Here is a 19,634-nt window from a genome sequence, read left to right as displayed (position 1 = left end):
TTCAATGGAGCGATGATAATCCTCGAAATCGTGGAAGGCGACGGAGCTTTTTTCCAATGCTGATCAAGATCGCGACGCGAGCCATGCATTAATAGTACCACAAATCATTCCGGCGAAGAAGAAGACCCTTTATATTCCCCAATGGAACCGTAAGCCTTTCCTCATGTAATATTCATCCGCGGATGCAACAACTGCTGACCCTGAAATTGAATCCATTACTTCTCTTTGATCTCCCATAACGGTGGGTAGCAAAACGACTCAGACGTGTATGACGGTGCATAATTTTCATCGTCTAGTCACGGGACTGGGATTCGCATTCTATGGTGGATATTAGCTTCGTTTGTTTCATTCCTTACACTGTTCAGCCCCTCGTTTGTAAAGTCACAGCTCTGCGATTGGGCTGATAGGCTTAGAAAAAAATCAAAAAGTCGTACTTTTTAGGTATGAATCCGGAAATTTGATGTAAGGGTGACTCGATGACGCTGAATCGAATGGTGATAATAATTTTGCAATCAGCCCTCAAGATCATTATAAAAAAGGGATGCAAAGGGTTTCGATTAACTTTTACTAAAGCAATTATATGTAACAAAAAACTCGACAAGTACGTGAATTTAATATTTTTATTATTATTTGAAAATTTGAGGTTTTCGCCCCCTCCCATTTAAAAGGTATTTCATTTTTTCTCACTTATTTTTGAAGATACGAAGATAAACACAGGACACTTTCTTATGTTTTTTTTTTGTCCTCAACAACTTTTTTTTTTACACACATTTTGATAAAGATATTAGGTGCCGAATTAAACGGTTTAACCTTTTTTTTATAATGTTTTCGGAGGTGTAATGCAAAATTACCATCACCGTTCCATTCAGCGTCATCAAATCACTCTTGGATCAAGTTTCCGGATTCATACCTAAAAAGGACTACTTTTCATGCTTATTTACTGGAGTATGAAAGCAAAGTTTGAAGCAGACATCAGGGGCCAGCGACTCGAATAAGATAAGGATCGTCGTGCAAATACATAGTTTGCGTTGAGAGGCCACTTGCAGGTCCGCTTTTAGTTGATACGCAGTCTCCAATTTGGCAAGAAATGAACCATGAACATGCCTCTCGTCTATTCGGCTGCTATTCGTGGCGATAATGAATAATTGCACATCCTATAACTTGACGCCTTATTAACTTTGTAAAACGTACATGCATATTGTTTATAGGCCGCGTTTAGTTAGGACTTTAGGAGGGGTGAATCGAGGATGTCAGAATATTTGTTGGTTGTTACGTTTCTTGGGTACCAGATTCGCTGATTACCCTTCCATTTAATTACACGCACTAATTGAGGTTGAATTTAATAAACTGACCGCGGGATGTACTGGAATCCCCATACGTTAACACTCCGGTTATTTAGAGAGGCTTTATCGCCAGGGGAATCCGCTATTAATTTCAGGGTCTGCCAAAGACTCGGCTGCAGGTATTTTGGCTCTTTGAATAACACGTCAAGTACTTACATTATTATTTTAATACGTAAGGCCGAGCGGAAAAAGAACTTCACATTTCTCTCAAAATATGTAACATATAAACGAACAAAAGGCCGCTGGAGAAGGAAAAGTATTTTTTCAACGCTCCAGTACCGCTGTACTCGCTAATTGTAAATTATTTTAAAACATGTCACTTTTACTCGGATATGATGAATTGTATTTGTTAAAAAATTGGGAACATTTCGCAACTTTTATTTGTAGTGAAAAATCGATGCGTAATTGGTGGAAAAATGTTCAATTAGCGCACTGCAGCGATCCAGGTTTAAAAACACAACACAGCTGTAAAAATGTCACATATCGTGCTACAAGCTTGTTATTCCGTCATGTGTATGTTACTTTACTTTAACAGTCAAATATTTTTAGCGACAATAGCGTCATTACTGTTTGCAAATGGAAATCCATAATGAATGTATCGCTGGTCAAAAATAAAGAGCTCGAATTTTGAGGTACAAATTTTATTGGTCGTTAGCTGTAATTAAAAATATTACTAATTAGCGTTGTATATGCAGAATACATTTTAACTTGTGACATTCCGGGCAGTTCAAATTTAATAACCGAGTAAACGATCTGGAATTCGAAGAAATAAAATTCAATTTACCTGCCTCTGGCAGTGGAAGAATTACTGATTTTTAATTTTTTTTTTTCTAAAGGTGAGCTGTTTGGATACACGTTTTACGTCTCGCGGTGAACGAACACATTCAAACATTCCAGGAAATTAGATTTGTATAACTGCGGTATTTTGTTAAAAATGAAAGCAAACAATCTATATCAGACATAATAATGTGAAAAGATTGCCCCTGAGGTTCGAAAAAGCATTATAAAGTAGTATAGTGTTTCTAGAATTTCGATTACGAGACCCTAAAATTTACCAAATACCTCATTTACTGAAAAATAATGGTGTAACGAATGTAAATTCTTGAGTATTCGCGAATGCAAACGCGAATGCAAATGTACATTTTTAAATCTGGCGCCATTTCTCGATGGCTAAAAGTTGACGGTTGATTGACCGACAGGTACACCATGTAAGTCGTACACACAAATTAGCGCCGTTTGCATCTCATTCCGAAAATTGCCGAGCTGATCCAAACCAAGCCGATTGTTTGTTTCATCATTTAACGACAAATTGACAACAGGAACAAATTAATTTTGAGGTTAGAGTGTGATTTAAATGTTAAGACAAACTTTGATAATAAAAGTTCATTATCAAACTAATGTTTCTGTCTTATTTAATATTATTTTCGCAATTTTTAAAAGTAAAATATGAAGTGTGTGCGAGGGTCACATTCACAAAATGTTCGCACGTTTTTTGCGAGTGCGAATATTCGTTACATCACTAGAGAAAAGTAAACAGCAGATACATCTGCGATGTGTGTTGTAACTTTTTGTGCTTCGTCATCACGTTATCCGTGACCTGAGGTACAACCTTCAGGATAGCGTATGAGTGTTTCATTCCCTCGGATCCAATAAGGGAAAGATACATCGAGGCAATTACCAGTTTAGACATCGTTCGCAAAACTGGTTCGCCGCAAATCAACAAACCCCATGCTGCAGCAGGCGGTCACGTAAGTAATGTACGCTCAGGCAGGCAGCGTGCGAGCAGAATTCGTGCCACAAACGGAATACGGGGTGATCATTTCGAGTCTACACGATGAAATATTTTGCACAGACAGCTGCTGATGTTGATTGTTGTCTCACAGGCTATACGGGCTCGAACATGTACAAAGCCGCAATCATTTTTTTGTAGAGAATTTCAAAACCTGTCTAATAAGTACCCACAACGCTACTCGGGTTTCAACCCATAAGGGCATAGCGATGCATTTTGAGAAAAAAAACATTTACGAGTGAACTCGTCTTTTCTAACCTAACTTATCCTAACGTAATCTATTTTATTTTCTGTATGGAGGGTAGAGGTAGGAGGACTATCTCCGTGTATAGAAAGTGTCCACAGAGTAGAGGGATATTAACCCTTTCAGTCACTGAAGCCTACAATGAAGACTATAGTGGCACCCCTTTTTTTCTTTCTTTTTTTTTTATTTCTGTTCCATACGAAATTCTGAATTTTTTTGCATTTTCAGATAAAAAAAATAAAACTTAAACTTTGGAATGATTAGGATTTTTTGTGAATCCACAATTATATACAATTTTTATTAATAAACATATGGAGAAATATAGTATTTGCGTGAATGTAATTCGTTAGCGGAGAAATTTGATAATAAACGTACACTTAAAAACGATTGGAATTCATTGGTTGACAAACCAAGGATCTCAGAATGGCCATTAGATTTACGAAATTCAATACATAACGGTAGTTTTCACTCTCTTTGGAGGTGCATATAAATAATATTGGGGGTTGCACCTATTCTCGGCCTAAAATCGTACTGTTTCAAAATAAATATTCATGTAAATTTCACCCAAGAACACTATCTAAAACAATGTTGATAAGTCACCCCGTTTTCACCCCATTTCCCGAGTTGTTTCCAGTTGTAACGAATTTTTGAGATCAGATTCGCATGCAGTGTCGAAAAATACATAGGAAACGTATAATTAATCTTCTGTGTCAAAAACAAACTGACTTGCGTGACTGAAAGGGTTAAGATGGCGTTGCTGCTGCAAAAGTTACACCAAGCACCAATCAGATTGAACCCGATTGCACCCTGATTGCTAAGCGCCAATCAGATTGTTTCCTTTGTTGCTTATGACCGCCATTCTGGTGACTTGTTGACCCACTATTTCCCTCTTTTTGGTGAACCTTTTTTCAGTTGCAAACCCATATGAGACACTTGACGTTACCTCTACCCTAAATAATTGCCTGCTTTCCGATCCCGCCTCAACTAACATGACCTAAAGACTTGAAAGTTCTGGCGAATCCACGTCATGAATGCTGACAGCGAAAAGTAAATTACGGTGTTTTTTTCTGATACCAATAGCTCGTTCAGAGAACAGATTCCGGTCTGAATGAAACACCGCAGGAATTGCATGTGTCAGAAGCATCCTTTGGCAAGCTACCGCGCTACCGTTCTATCAAAGCATTTTGTGGTTGGGATAATACCCTGGGATTCAATGGCATTTTGCTTCAACTGCAGTGATACTTTGGTATAACGCGTGATGTGGTGAATGACAAGCCAGTAACTGCAGTTAAATTAACTTCTCATGTCGTTATACAGAAACAGTAAACATGCGAATGAATTTACAATTGCAGTTTGTAAAATAAATGTGAAAAGCAAAGAAGAACAACAAGCAGAATTTTCAGGTATGTATATTCTTGAATATTAAAGTACAGAAATCAGAACCAATTACGAAAAATTGAAGGTAGGTATTTATTTTTCTTCATTGGTGCAGTAGCGTTGATTTACTTTTTCCTTACCTTGTGTCATTTATCTATTTATTTTGGACAATATTTGCTCCTAAATAGCAATGCGGAAAATTCTCATGAGGCCTGACTCAACTCTCGTTACGGCTAATTCCTGCATCCAAAGCTGAAAATTCATCGAAACAATTTAACTATTCCTGGCAGTGTTTATTCGAGCGTGTTATTGGCTCACTAACGACGCCATTTTATTGAGCTGTGATGTGTCGTGCGGACTGCAATGCAATTTCTTGTACGTTTCGGAATGGCCATACAATACAAAGGTAACCTTTTATTGCAGCCACAGACTTCTCGACACACCTCCGTGTTACCTTTAAAGAAAAAGAACAAGTGAAAAACCACCACAGAGAAGAATAATTTGTGTAGAAAAATGCAGTACATACAAATAACCCAGGTAATTATGCTAAATGGTTATTTCTTCTTTTTCGAATAATCAGGCGAACGTGTAATGAAGTAACACCAATATTTGACTTGTCGACGAGAAAACGATGACGCTCCACTGATTGTAAGCCGAGGGGTTAATCACTCATGTATTTGATGTACACCTGATTTCAAAATTACAAAGATTTTGAAAGATTTCAGGGATTTCACAAGTTTAGAAGAGACTTCATGGAATTTCAAAGGATTTCAAAAGATTTGATACGATTCCAAAGATTTACAAATATTACAAAACATTTCAGGGATTCCACAAGATTTCAAAAGATTTCAACAAATTTCATCTTTCACGCATGTTTTGTTTGTACTTTCAGTTAGATGTTCCATCCATTATGATTTTAGTTTTTCGCATGGCTGTTGGCATCGTAGATGAGCGAAAAATAATTCGAATATCAAGTTTGCTGAAAATATTTCATTCATGTCAATTCGGGTCACGCAGGCTGAAAGAAAATCGAGCTTCGAATATCAGGTTTCCGCTGTGGAAAGTTGGGCTTTACGAGAACGGGGTAGACAGCGGGTGAAATTTCCTGTGTAAGGTGGGTTCGCAGGAAGATAGTCCGGAAGTAAAAAGATTTCCTGTAAATAAAGATATACGATAGGTCGGAAGATTCAGCTTCAACTTGGGTAAAGGTTTTTATTACCCTAATAAGAATATATTGGTTCAGCGAGCGTCAGAAAGTTTATCTAGACAATAACCGGGAGATTTATTGGTGTAAATGCAAAAGTATCCCGGGGCGTGACACCGGGTACAATAATACGCGGTACTGGCCATTATACACCTTCTTCGCAAAACTTCAACAGGTATAATGTACATCAGCTTCTGATGATGAAATAAGAATCGGCTAGGGGGAACGTTACGAGAAGACACCCACTTTGCGCTGGTCTCCCCTGATCAAGGCTTTTCGAAATTCTTTCCCTCTTGCAGTAACGAAACTATGTACAAGTGGGAAAAAATTTCCATAAGCTGTTTGAGCGCAAAATGACGTGACCGATTTTAAGAGTATTTACGAGAGTGCATCACATTTTTCTGTAAAACATTGGTTCGTCCTGAAATTCATTGTCATGTGATAGTTGTGATGTCAGGAAGTGTGCTCTGGTCAGTTGGCATTGATAAATTATCACGAGACTTAAGAATTGAATAATTTTCAAAACGTAACCTCAAAGTCCGTTTTGCAGCGAAATAAATAGCGGTAACATCTGTACGATATTTATTCAGCCCTAGATGATTAGAGTGAACTTTTTAACAACTGTACGGTCATTGTACGAAAAATTCAATATCGATCCGAAGTTGCATTAAAACATTATCTCGATTCTCGAGTATACGTAAAGTATTTCGGTATACGTAAAGTGAAACATGAGGTCCTCCTATGCATGTCTTTATTTTGGTCATTTAAACCGCTCCAAAAATTCTGAAATATTCAGGCAAGTTCTTTGAGGTTACTAGTTCAAGATCCAATAGTACAAAATTTTTTTTCGTTGAGGAAAGCACGCCGCGTACCTTCTTGTTTACAAAATATACTCATTCGAAGAAATCACACGAGCACGACCCTGCTTCTGACAATCGCAACAACTTTCAAGTAGCACAATTGTGGAGATCCAAAGATCGCACGGTATTCCAACAGAGTGTATCGACACCCCGTTTTGCAAGTGGGAAAACGTAACCTTTCAAAAACTGCACACCAATTTTGCCACTTTGATGAAAATTTTTTATGCCGCGAATCCGGCTTGTTTTCCGCGGTTAAATCGTATTTTGATATTTAATTTGTTGGCGGTACAAACTTTGCCGTCGAGCTCTTTGAGGCGGCGGAGGGTGGCTTCGCGGTGGGCTGGGTTGCACAGGGCGATAAGGGGATGGGGGGGGAAGGAGGGCCGTGGCGGGGAGGGGGGAGAGCACCGTGCGATTGGGGGTCGGCGGCCAACAGCGTGCGACTCGCGGTCTGCGGGTAGCGACGAAGACGGCCGAAGCGGGCCGGAAACGGGCGAAAATCGCGGCGGACCGCGGCTTAAGCAGCAGTCTTCGTTTAGCGGTTATAGCGCGTGCAGCCGGAAGTTGGCTGTCCGTAAGCGCGAAGTAGGTGCCCGTGTTGTTGCGGAAGTGGTGGGACCTTCCGGTCGGAAGACGGCGGCTCGCGATGCTGCGGGTTGTCCGTCCCTGCAGGCTATCCACGCGTTTCAAATCGACACGCGCTCGACGCTCCGTCGACCACGTGGAGTTCACCTTGGCTCTCGTTCATCTGCTTCTTGCGCTCACTCCGGGTAAGGATTTTAAATTACGGAAAGCCTATCCTAAAGCGATCGCTATGGATTAGAATTAGACAGAACTAGTCACCGCTTTGCTCTGCTCTCGGCATTCTTCGGGGTAATCTGAGCTTCGTACAGACGTAGACACCTGCAAAGCTTTTCATTATTTCTCAAACTAGGAAATGCACACTCGAAATTCTCTTCACCGGCGCTGTTCTTCGGATTTTTTTCTACAGAAATATGTTATGGAAAATTTAACGGAGATTTTTATCGACCGAAACAATGTTCCGTCCGATTTTATACCTAATAGAAACTTCAAGGTCAGACTCTAAATTTCTTCAATTTTTATAATAGCATATTCACGTACGAAAATATAACCTGGACATAAATTACCCAGATTACAGTATTAAGGTTAAATTCGGATTAAATGTTCCTATTTCAAATCGAAAATTAGACCAACTACTTACTTTTTATACCTGAAGTAAGTCTGAAAAGTGTCACTTTTACTCGAATTCTGTTGAAAACAAATTCTCTCTCCGTTGGTTTTATAGTTAGCGTTTTGAAGGAGGATTTTAAGGAAATTATGTTCTATGTTCGAAATTGCTAGCGATTAGATTCAGTATCGGAAAAAAAAAACTGTTACCGTTGTTCCGCATTATAATTGAACAATTACCGCATGAAGCTGCATTGAATCAACAAACGACGAACTGACAACGGACAAACGATGAAGTTCCGCTGCATCCCGAAACGCGCCTTGAATAATGATGGGAAAAAACTAGTCAGGCCGATGAAAATATATATGTACATATACATACATTAAAAGCAAAAATGTTTACCCGTGTGAAATATATAAGGCAAGTATAAATCTCCCCTGGGAACTGACGTTTCACCGACAGCGAAAACCGAGACGTAAATGAAGACAGATCAGATTCTTGATGAAAGAATATCTGCAGGCGAGCCTTTAACAGTGGGGCTGCAGAAGAAAAATGCCAAAATTCGGTTTTTCACCCGGCAACCATCGTGAAACAATTGCGAATCATGAAATACCGACGAAAGATTAGGTCAATCGGTATATGAACGCAATTTTTGTCGAAGAAAAACTGATATAAGTAAGTGTTGTTTGAAAATTCCCGAATTTACGTCCAGAATATCCCAGCATTTAACCGAGTAATAGGATTGTCCTGTCAGAGGATATCGAATCTCGGGTGGAAAGAGAGAACCGGCATAAAAAGTGGTGATCCGCGATTTGGCCGATTCCCAGAAGACGGTAAAAGCGGGAGGCAAATGGGGGGATATTCAAGCTCGGATACAAGGCATGATGCGGAATGTGCCCGCCTTATCATCTACGACGTTTGAAGTCTCGTTGTAGCAAAGACCCCAAGTTTCATACACGCGAGAAGTCTCACCACTATTCTCAGTTACTGCGTAGAACCGTTCGAGTGAACTTCTAATTTTTCAATATCGGCGCTTTTTGTGTCCATTCGTTACTTTTCATTCCTTCGGTGACCTGACCTCAGGCTGCGCATCAAGGATTCAGCCTGTGAAAGGTGAACCGTTGCTGGCGAAGTCGTAAAGAACGAAAACGTGCGAGTTGGACTCTTACCTCTTGAGACCAAAACCTCCCGCTGCTCGGGAGCAAGGGTCTCCGGAGCTTTCCTGGGCTTACTTGAGTGCTTTACTCCACTAATTATGAAGAAGCTCAAGAAAGCCAGTCCGCATAACGCGAAACGAAGTTTGACTGAACTGATGCAAAAGAGAAGAGTGAAGGTCGAGCCGGCCGTTTTGACCATGCATCTGGTCTGCAATCCAGTGAAAACAACGCCGAAGCGAAAGAATTACGAAATGGGGAGTGAAATCAAGAGGCCAACCCATGGAATCAATGAAGTCGCATTAGGTTCTAATAATGTTTCCTGGATACGAAAAACGAGGTTCACGATTAAAATAAGCTATTTATGATTAAAATTGGACAAACTGTACGGACTTAATGCTAGTAAGAGTAGCTCCGTTATGGTATCCCTCTTATAAGGAAGGTATCCCAGGTCGATCTCTCCGATTCGATTTCTGTTGTAATATGTTGAAGTAGATTAACAACTAAGTGACACGTATTGTTTTGTATTTGCCGTCAAACACTTCAAGGGCATGAAAGCAACCTCCAAAGTGAGGCATGTCAAGGCGCGATTAGGCAGTTTTTTGTTTTTTTTTTCTTTTTTGTTCAAGAAAATTACACATATAATTTCTCGTTATGAGAAAACTTTTCCAGTTGAACTGATTAAAAAATATTTTTTTCTTGTGGGTGAAACTGCCAAATCACCCCTTGACATGTCTTACTTTGGAGGGTGGTTTCACCCCTTTAAAGTGTTTAATGGTAGATAAAAAAAAAAAAATTTCGCTTAGTTTTTAGTCTACTGTAACATGTTACAAAGGAAATCAATTCGGCGAGATCGACCCGGGATACCTTCCTTGTCAGATATAATATAGGTCACTAGAGGCTGTTCTGCGGACAATTGATGGTATGCAATTTTTTCTAAACCAAAGTTTCAGTTTTCTGGTGAATCTTGACAGGACTCAAGCGGCTTACTAACGCAACATTGCGCTTCTGTTTCTTAATTCTTCGGTTTTGGGACTTTTCCAACCGAGCCACGATGCATCCTTAAAGAAGCTCTGACTACCAGCGGCAATCCGTTACGGAACCTGGCGTTTTATCCGGGTTCTGGAACGGCGTGAGTATCTGCATCGACTCGGCCCCATGCCGCCGCCATAAAAGTTCGCCATCCCCATGCCGAGGCGGATGAGAAACTGTCGGTCCAGGAACAGCGCCGTTCCTTTCGACCTTCGCCTACGCCGACCCGAAGCATCCACATGTCCCGTCCATAAAAGCCGAGAAAATATTACGCTCGGGCGATAACCCGAATACATACACTAAGCCGGCTCTCCTGTCGGCGGGTTTCTTCGAAATCGGGAAGAAGGGGATGTTTTCACCTGGCTGCCGGGCTGCCTCCGATCGATATTAATAAACTTTGAACTTGAGCACCGACATCGAATAGCTGACTCTCATCGCTTCGAGATTGCTGTGAAAACATTTATACTACGGGAATATCGATAATTTCCACTCCAGACTATTATGCTCTTCTAATTACCTTCCGAACTCATTAACGACGCTGGGTAGATTTTACCCCTGCAGAATCCGCTGTCAAGTGTAGGTATACTCCAGACAGTTCGGGTTTGGGGATGAATGCGAGGCGAGAAGGAAGGAAAGGAGAAAAAATATATATGGAGCATTCCGTGATATATCGATCAAGAATCTAAGTCGATGTCTCAAATTAGTTTCGTAATTTTTTGTATGAAAGTGCGCGGCGAAAATCGCAATCGCAATTTTGTTCAGAACTTTTCGACCTAGCGTATCTGAAGTGTGATTTAAAAACTTGAAAATAAAAAACCCACTTTTCAAAATCCGAAACTATTTAGAAAAATCTTATAAAACATAACGAAATGCGCGGTGTAAGTGTCAGAAAACCTATTAGAAGATGAACATTTTACAACTTCAAAAGATAAATAAGAAAATTAAAAATTATTGATATCATTATTGTTATTGGATTGCATTTTTGACATGAGAATGGACATACAAGCTCATTATAATATGGGCCAAAAAATGTCTATTCAGAGAGATATTTTCAAACAAAAAATCGTAAAGCCAATCTGAGACATCGACTTAGAATCTTGATCGAGGTGTCATGGAATGCCCTATATGCATATACGAGTATTCTTTTTAACCGTGTTTTCCCGCTAGAATTTTTGACGTTTGCGGGAGGTTTAAGTTTCCTAATTTTCCAGCTTTCGTCTGCTAATATAATCCGCAAAACTCACCCCAAACTTCTCGCTTTAGCTGTAACCATTCTGAATTTGCAATTTAGAACACTCCGGTAAAGTCCTGCTTATCAAGGTATTCAGTGGGAACAAATTTTAGCGGCACGAAAGACAAACTCTCCGAGCTTTTCCAGAGATTGTACTCATTACCTGACTGCCCTCGTCATTCAAGAGTTCCAAAATTTTCCCGGATTCAGGTTCCCCCGGAAACTCGGAAGCTCGCTTAAAACCGGATTATTATTCCCAGCTCTAACGGATTTGAAACAACTCGAGTCGTCGCGACGATCTAGAATGTTTTAAAAGTTTGATTTAATCCACCTTACCCTCCACTAAATTCAATTACCGATACATTTTCTATCACAATATCACCGTATATTTGGACTCGTTAAATTCGTAATTACCAACTCGCGAATCGGTAAACCACCCGAGGCTCTTACGAATTCGATACCTAATTTGTAATTCGCAACCGTTACGAATAATTCACCGCTGAAAAGTATCACAGAAGCGACAAAAATCTGCTCAAACGTTCAGAGTGTCAGCATCGCAGTCTCGTGTACTTGAATAATAAATAATTTGACAAAGTTCGTCTGTGCAGTTAGCGAGCCTTAACGCATTCCCGTTGCACGGATATTATATTCAATCCGAGTCACGTCTTCCGTCGAAAAAAAATTGACTGTCGAAAGTTGGGCGAAAAAAGGACGGGACAACCGCCCGCAGCCGCCTGTTGATTTTACCCCATATACAGGGGCGTCCCTCAAAGCACAGCTAATCATCCTCGCCACTATCCAACCACTTCAGATCTTCGTACAGATAATCGCGGATCTCAAATCGGCCCAAATCGATTGCCAGCGAAATTATTGGAAAACGTTCTCATGACGTCAGCCTGATTGTCCGCGCCATTTTGTCACCACATAACCTAAGTTTTCAATTTTGATGGAGGCAAATCGTAATTCTTGGGGGTTCAAATTTCTCATGTCACATAAATTAATTACACATAATCAATAATATACCTGCATTTTCTACCTTCCACACGCGAAAAAACACTGTCAACGATCGGCTGTAAATCTGGTTGCATTAGTTTGATTTTTTTCCACCAGATGAGGCATTGCAAAATGAAAATCCTCATGTCGCAATTGAAGAGTTCACAATACACTTCGTTAAAAAAAATTGCGGAGGTGGCGAAATATCAGCCAATTTTTACCGCGCATGCATGATGGATAATATTCTCGAGGCAAATGTAAACGGTTCCGTGACTCGATGAGATGTGCCGATATAAGACCACGAGCGATCGGTTCAACCAGTCCTTTTGATGATCCTCTTTGGATGCTTGCGGCCATACCTATATTTGTTTCCATAGTATCAGCAGCCCCGCGTTCAAAGGAGGCGGCGACCCCTCGACGGCTTCTCAAGCTGCTTCTGTTGTTCCATTAACTCTCACTTTATTTTTGTCAGCTCCCTCGCGGGAATCCCTCCCAGTTATATACCGCCAAGATCAGAAGCCTCAGCCCCTGGCCAATCTGATGAGGCCATCAAGATACACCGAAGCAAAGATCTCGTCTGCTCTGTTTTCGCACCCGAGACGATGAAAGTCCAAAAGCTTATACGCCATCAAGAGCATCGTCTTCTAATTCGTTCAAATTGCTTCGTTTTCTAATCAATTGACTACCAATTCCTACCACTGCTCAAAATTTAAAGGTCTATTCGCGGACTCAGTTTTGTTTTCTGAGAAATACAAGGACACCAGCTTTAAGGGAGTTTGAAACAGTCGACCATGTCTGCATCCGGTGTATCGTGTATCGCGCGTCTTCGAGTTGGAGTGAAATTTTCGAAGAATAGTCCAGGAGTGGTGTAAGAAGGGGGAAGAGGGTCCCCGGAGTTGTGAAAGCTCTCCCAGCAATTCCGGGAATGGTTGAGGAAATCGTAAAAATGTCGAAGGGAAGTGTGAGCACTGTGTGCAGGTATGAAACAGCCTCTGGATTTTATTAGCGTGGTGCAGGCGTAAAAAATTTCGGAATTCCATTTTACGATCTTGCTCGTATTTATTCTTCAGCGCCGAATCCATTCTGATTATCTCCGGGCGCATCGCGCTTTAACGAGTCAAGAAAGCCAAGGAATCTTTGTCGAGTCAACTATCGCGGAAACTGAATTTCCCCGGTCTTGTGTAACGCTTCTAAAATACTCTCATCTTCTCGCAGCCACACAGTGCGATTTCATTATTAAAAATCCAATATCCACTAAATTACACTTAACTACTTGGGCGAAGTTATTTCTAAAGCTTTTCGCATACGATATCGAGCTCCTTGCTATAGAAATAAAAGCGCATACCTGAGGAATTACGTCTACTGGAACCGTTGTTGTCCTCCTAGAATGGTACTGTCCAAAACTGACGTACACCTTGACTGTTCCAAAACGAAGGAGTTGATAAATATTTTTACACCTTATCGTTCTCTGGATACGAAATTCTCTAGGTACCAGGAAGCCAAGACCATCAGAATCGATCCGATAATCTAATCGAACGTATGATCACGCCGTTTAGCTTTTGGAATCCAGGTCGCTGATTTCCCGCTTCACACACCTTGTCGTTCTTGTAAGCATAGATGACTTTTTCAACTTGTTTCACCCACTCGCGATAAAGGAAAATCTAAATTTATGAACGCCATCTCTAAACCGATCGAAAAGCTGATGATTCTTTATTTTGTCTCCGTGCGGTTTATGGAAAAATAAGTGAATCCCACTTACCGTTATACGATGCAATACTAAACGTCTCCTGTAAAAGAGCTTTTCAGCCACATTTGTTCTTTTCTATAATATTAAGTTTTTACCCAATTTCTGAACAATCCAGTGTAGTTTTCAAACTCTTTGAGTTCGGTTTTATTCCCTTGAGGTTCCAATATGTAGCGGTTAAAGCGAATTGGTTTAAAGGAAACATTTTGTTTCAGAAATAAGTTTTCTATTTAGTTTATATTCGGGGATTTCGTTGCAGTCGAGCTTGTGTACTCACCGTGAAGTTTATTGTTAGTATATTCCCCAGAACGGAATGCAATTATTTCAGGAATTTAAGTTGCGGTAGACCGGCTGCAGCCTCGGAGTTTCATTTCCACAATATTTTGCCAAGTCGCAACTATGCCTGCACGTTGCTCTGACGCATAAAACTACCACAAGTATGGAAAACAACGTAATACCTGTCACGTAAAACTAAAAATATCGATCTTACTTCTTGTTTCTTCTTTTTCACCCTACAAGAATAACTTTAGTCTGTGAATTCTTTCACTTACGTTCGTGTTCGTTTTGAATTTTTTCATCCCCTGAAGCTGAAATTTCTCTCCAAATATCCCCAAACCTGTCAAAATTGTCTCCGTATAGCTCGATATTCATCTATAGCATACTTTTTGGAATACCTGCTTAGAAAGTTTGAGTTTCAAAATCGAATAAGCGTACCTAGTGAAGGTACTCTATTTCCGAACAACGCGGAAATAACAAGTTGACTCATGCGCTCATCCCAAATGTTCTACTTTCCACACTAGAGCGTCTAGAGCGAATGCGCAGTTGTGAAATATGGAATTTTACGCGCTGTCACTGACTGGGCCATTAGACGTCACTTACGTAACGTCAATTTTATGCGCTTTCAGTGGCAACTTCGATGCTTATCAAGTCAAACTTTCCCTCACGAGAATTCGAAAAAATATAGCGTGTAACACGTGCGGATAGGCGACATTCGACTCGTGCAATTTACACTCGTCGTAAATCACCCTCCACTTTCCGCACTTGTAACACAATGTACTATTCCCTAGTGGAATTGAGTAAATGCACGCACATGTGTAAGCCTGTGCGATTTCTTCAATAATACGCAATAAACTCAGCGCAGGTCTTACGGGAATTTGACGTATTACAATTCGATGACAGAACCACAAATACGGGTAGATTCAACAAAAGTTTAAATCTGAGTGTTACCAGTTATTTACACGAACCGGGAGAGGGTTTTCCGAACAAATAGAACTAGGATCGCTGCCCGTTCGTTTACGAAAAGCAGAGAGTCAGCGAACTCCGGGCGCACCGGATAGTTTTCTCCCTTGCATGGCCAGAGTTCAAGTTTTCAGGGATTATCAACCAGACTCAACAAAGAATTACGGAACAAAATATGCGCTGAAAATGTGACGCAGATCTGAAACCACTAATTAGAAGTCGAGTAAAGCAGCAGCGACATTCTCTGAGTGAATGAACTTTTACGGATGGTTTGGAAAGTAGATATTAAATTGGAGTCAACGGAAGTAGCTAATCGAGAAATGTTGACTTGTAACATTATCGTAACGAAACATTGAGGAAAAAACACTATTTTCTGAATCTTGCAATGATTTCGAATGATCTAAGATTTCAAAATATGAGTGTGTTTTGTTTTATAACGGTTTACTGGATTCCAGACAATTTTAAAATTACGAAATAACGGTTTTTCCTTCTTCAATATGAGATGAAAACCCCTTCTTCATGTAAAATAATGCGGTTCTCTTCAAGACGTCAAATCACTGGGTATTCGTTTTACTCTCTGAGCAAACCATTGCACTAATAACGTCGAAACAATGCAGACGCTTAATGGGAATAGGAAAAGCAAAGCAGCGCGGTTTTAAGTACTTGGAACCATTAAGGTCAGAACCAACGGCTTTGCCCACAATGCAAAGAGGTTCTTAACCGGTGCTAGTCACCGGCCAGCTGTCGGTGGCAGGTTCTGTTAACTCTGAGGGCAGGAAAGGGAAGGCAAGGGTGGGACTGGGTTGGCTAGCTCAGGTTAGGCGCGGTTAACTTGAGTCGAATTAGGTTATGGAGCGAGAGGAGAGCCTCCGCGGTGCATTCCGAGTTTGGCGAACGGTCTGCAGGTCAACGCCATCGCTGTAGCTGCCGGAAAACACGACACAACAGTGCATAACCTGCACCGTCGACTCGACCATCTCTCGTTCTGAGTTCAAGATACAGTTTCGCGGACCAGCCACAACGCTTAGACTTCTGCTTCCTCTTTATTTTTCTTAGGTACTTCTCCATTTTGCCCGGCTGCCCAGCGTGGCGAAGAAATAAATGAGAAACGTAAGTCAAAGGAAAAAAGAAGAACAGGAAAGACTTCTCGTATGATTGTGTGTGTATTATTTTTTGTCCGTGTAGATGGGCATTCATAAAAAACAGGAAAGCACGCGCGCTGAAGCCACTACCGACCGAGAGGGTAGAAGAACCGGAGCGGAAGTGGAAAAGAGAGTATACGGGATGAAACAAGAATTCAGATAATTGCCGCGCGCACCGCAGAGACGTTGGAAATTATTTCACCTTTGATCTTAACTGGAATGAAAATGGCAAAAGTTGTTTTCACCTTTGTATAGATTGCCAAGGCGTGGTGGCGCACAAAGACGTGGTTATAGGTATACCGTGACTGGTGAAAACGTGAGGTGGGGTAGAGACAGAACGTAACTTCACTCCGTGCTGACGCTTGCTGTTCCCAAGTTATTTCTTTGGTAAGTGAGTTTCAATTCACAAGGTTTCGCAAACCCACCTCGCGATTTCTTGGAGCTTGCTAGCGGGTAATCATTTTTTTCCCCCTCGGCAACGAGGCGAAGAGAGGAGAAAGAACCTTCAATTTCCTCGCGCCATTTTCATCTCGAGATCTCATGAGCGTGGGTTGGACATGTGATCGACAAAAAATGCAAGGTTACAAACCATCTGGGGTAGCGAAACTTTCTCAGGGTTCTTTCGTGATGCATTCACGCCATGAACTCGATCGTCGCGGTTCTACTAAGATCGGAGGTCTGGCCACGTTCACGAACAATAAAGATGCAAGCTTAGAAACTTTTTGCGTGGAAAACGTGCCAAGAAAGAAAAACCGCCTAGGTACGCCAAGTACCTGCCTGCCCACCCATCCACGGAGTCAGCCCCTTTATCAAACTTCCCTAGATAACGTCAACGCAGCACCTCTAAGCGCGACCTTCTCCATTCCTCCATTTTCCCTGGGCTGCACGGCTCGCATTCTCCGGAAAAATTTCGAGTTCTCGTTTGAATAATTTGTTGATTTCGAAACGGCGCCGAGCCACCGCCGCTAATTTTTTATACGAACGATGAAATCTTCGCGATGTTTCTTCCCCAAGGAACAGAAGACGCAGATAGGATTTCCCTCCGGGTAGGCTCTCCTCGAAACTTCGAATATTCAGTGAAAACTATCGCGATTGAACATTCTGGAGTTATACAAACAAGTTACACCGATTGTTGAACAAGTTCAGCTTCGTTATGTGAACCTAAGACACTTTGCAGCGGGAGTGGGTGAACATGCAAAGTGGGCTGATAGCAGACGTTATGGTCTGTAACAGATGGTGGTTTTGAATATTTTCAGAAACTCAGTTCCTTCGAGAAGAGCATTCGCTCGGTCTAACATAGAGGAAATTTTCATGTCTGGACACGAATATCCACCACGGTATTTTCATCCTTGAATTCCCACTGTAGGAGTTGCTCCCGTCGGTTCAAATATCGAATCGATCCCTTCAGGTTCCGAAAACCTGCTCCAAGCTGAAAGTACCGTTGCGTTTCGGCCCCATCAACGGATCCTTAGAGACCCTCCACAAGGTCCAGAGCGCCAATGAAGAACAGCCTAATCAAAACACCTACATGCCGAGTCGGACAACACGATAATTTGCAATTAGTGAATTTACGTGCTCCTAGAAATCTCATTACAGCCGACCAATGACGCGAGAAGGGCACGTCGATGCGGGGTTGGAATACGTCAGAAGGCTGGGTGCTGGAGGCAGGAGGCTGGAGCTGCTTCAACATCCACCCAACCCACCGTCGCAGGCCCGTACGTTTCAATTTGTCCCCGGTCTCTGATGTAACCGCGCGGTCTCATTAGTCCAGGGGTGAAGGAACGACCTCTCGTCTCTCTCTCTCTCTGTCTCTCTTGCACCACGTTCGTCTACCATCCACCTCTCTTCCACTGCTCTTCGTCTCTCTCTCTCTCTCTCTCTCTCTCTCTCTCTCTTTCTCCCTCCCTCCCTCTCTCACTTTACAATCAACCTTACCGTCACACCACCACGACCCGTCCCCAGCCCCGGATCCATCTCTGGCGCTCGGAACCCGTTGGCTCCCCATCCAGCCGAGGTATAAGCAAGACCCTAGATTGTTCCTAAAACCTGAAACAAAGACGCAACGAGACTTTTTCCCTTTTTCACATTTCCTTTTTACTTTTACACTCAACTACAGGAAGACGCTATAGGAAGAAAGAAAAATGAGTATTTCTCCTCTCCTTTGTTCCCTTTTCGTAATAACAAAACCACACAAGGTGGAATAAAGCGAATTCATCAGTATTGAACATTCGGCTCTGTTTTCCCTGTCTGCAGACCCATTAACTCCTGCACGAGTCAACCAGCGACACCTAAGTTTCATGTGCTGCCAGATGTCACAGATCAATCGACGGCAATGCCCCAAAGTTCTGATTTCTAATAATGCTTTGGTGAGTATAGTTTACGTGCCATGTGTTCGACGTGATACAGTCAAATGGCGGGAATCAATCATTTTGAACATGATGCGTGTTGACTGATGGAGAAGTGGTCCCAAGTGTGATACGCTTTAGCGCGAGCCGTCGGTAGTGGAAATTCTCCACGAAATTGGTCGATTTTCGAGGCCTAGTCGGATCAACGGGTGATGCAATTAAGTTAAGGATGGGCTAAGTTGTTCCGGGTTAGGTGTGGTGGAAGGTGTACCAGGATTAAATTGGGTTAAATTAGGTTTGGCATGGGGTATATTCGTTCCCCAAGGTACTTGGCGATACTACTAGTTGTATGCACAGGCAGGTGACACTAACGTCTCCGAGCACCTGCTCTGTAAGGTACTTTTCAGATCTCGTAAACTACCAACACGATGTTTAGTTGAGTTGGCTGTCCTCAATTTCATCTGGGAATGGGTCTACGACAAAGACTACACCACCTTTCTTTTCCACAAAGCACGCTCGTGTCTGTGTAAGGTTTTGTGCTCAACTCCGCCCGTCTGATCACAATCGAATAACAATTTGTTACCTCGACCCGTTGATGAAGCGGTATTAAGCAGGACTCGGGAGTGATGATTAATATCACGACAGTGGGACGAGAGCATTGTTTACCATTTAATAAACGATCGTGGCATCCCGGGAAGGACGAACAAACGCTAAATTCTGAAGGTAACTTGTTCGAAGCATAATATTT

General features: G+C 41.7%; 1 protein-coding gene across 11 annotated transcripts in view; it reads left to right on the top strand.

Moving 5' to 3' along the window:
- Nucleotides 1–7,373: 7,373 nt before the first annotated feature.
- The window catches only part of LOC107217302 (Down syndrome cell adhesion molecule-like protein Dscam2), a 50,310-nt gene continuing 38,049 nt past the window's right edge, over nucleotides 7,374–19,634 (top strand). For 10 of the 11 annotated variants that reach the window (XM_046740351.1, XM_015654788.2, XM_046740349.1 and 7 more), the window contains exon 1: nucleotides 7,374–7,587. In XM_046740351.1, coding sequence (XP_046596307.1) covers nucleotides 7,464–7,587 — 124 coding nt within the window. In that variant the 5' untranslated portion in view covers nucleotides 7,374–7,463. Of the gene's footprint in view, nucleotides 7,588–18,794; nucleotides 18,908–19,634 lie in introns of all 11 variants that reach the window. The other variant, XM_046740350.1, reaches the window with a different exon arrangement.

This window comes from Neodiprion lecontei, chromosome 5, assembly GCF_021901455.1.
Source record: "Neodiprion lecontei isolate iyNeoLeco1 chromosome 5, iyNeoLeco1.1, whole genome shotgun sequence".
In the NCBI taxonomy this organism is placed as follows: domain Eukaryota; kingdom Metazoa; phylum Arthropoda; class Insecta; order Hymenoptera; family Diprionidae; genus Neodiprion; species Neodiprion lecontei.
This window is presented reverse-complemented; position numbering and strand designations above follow the sequence as displayed.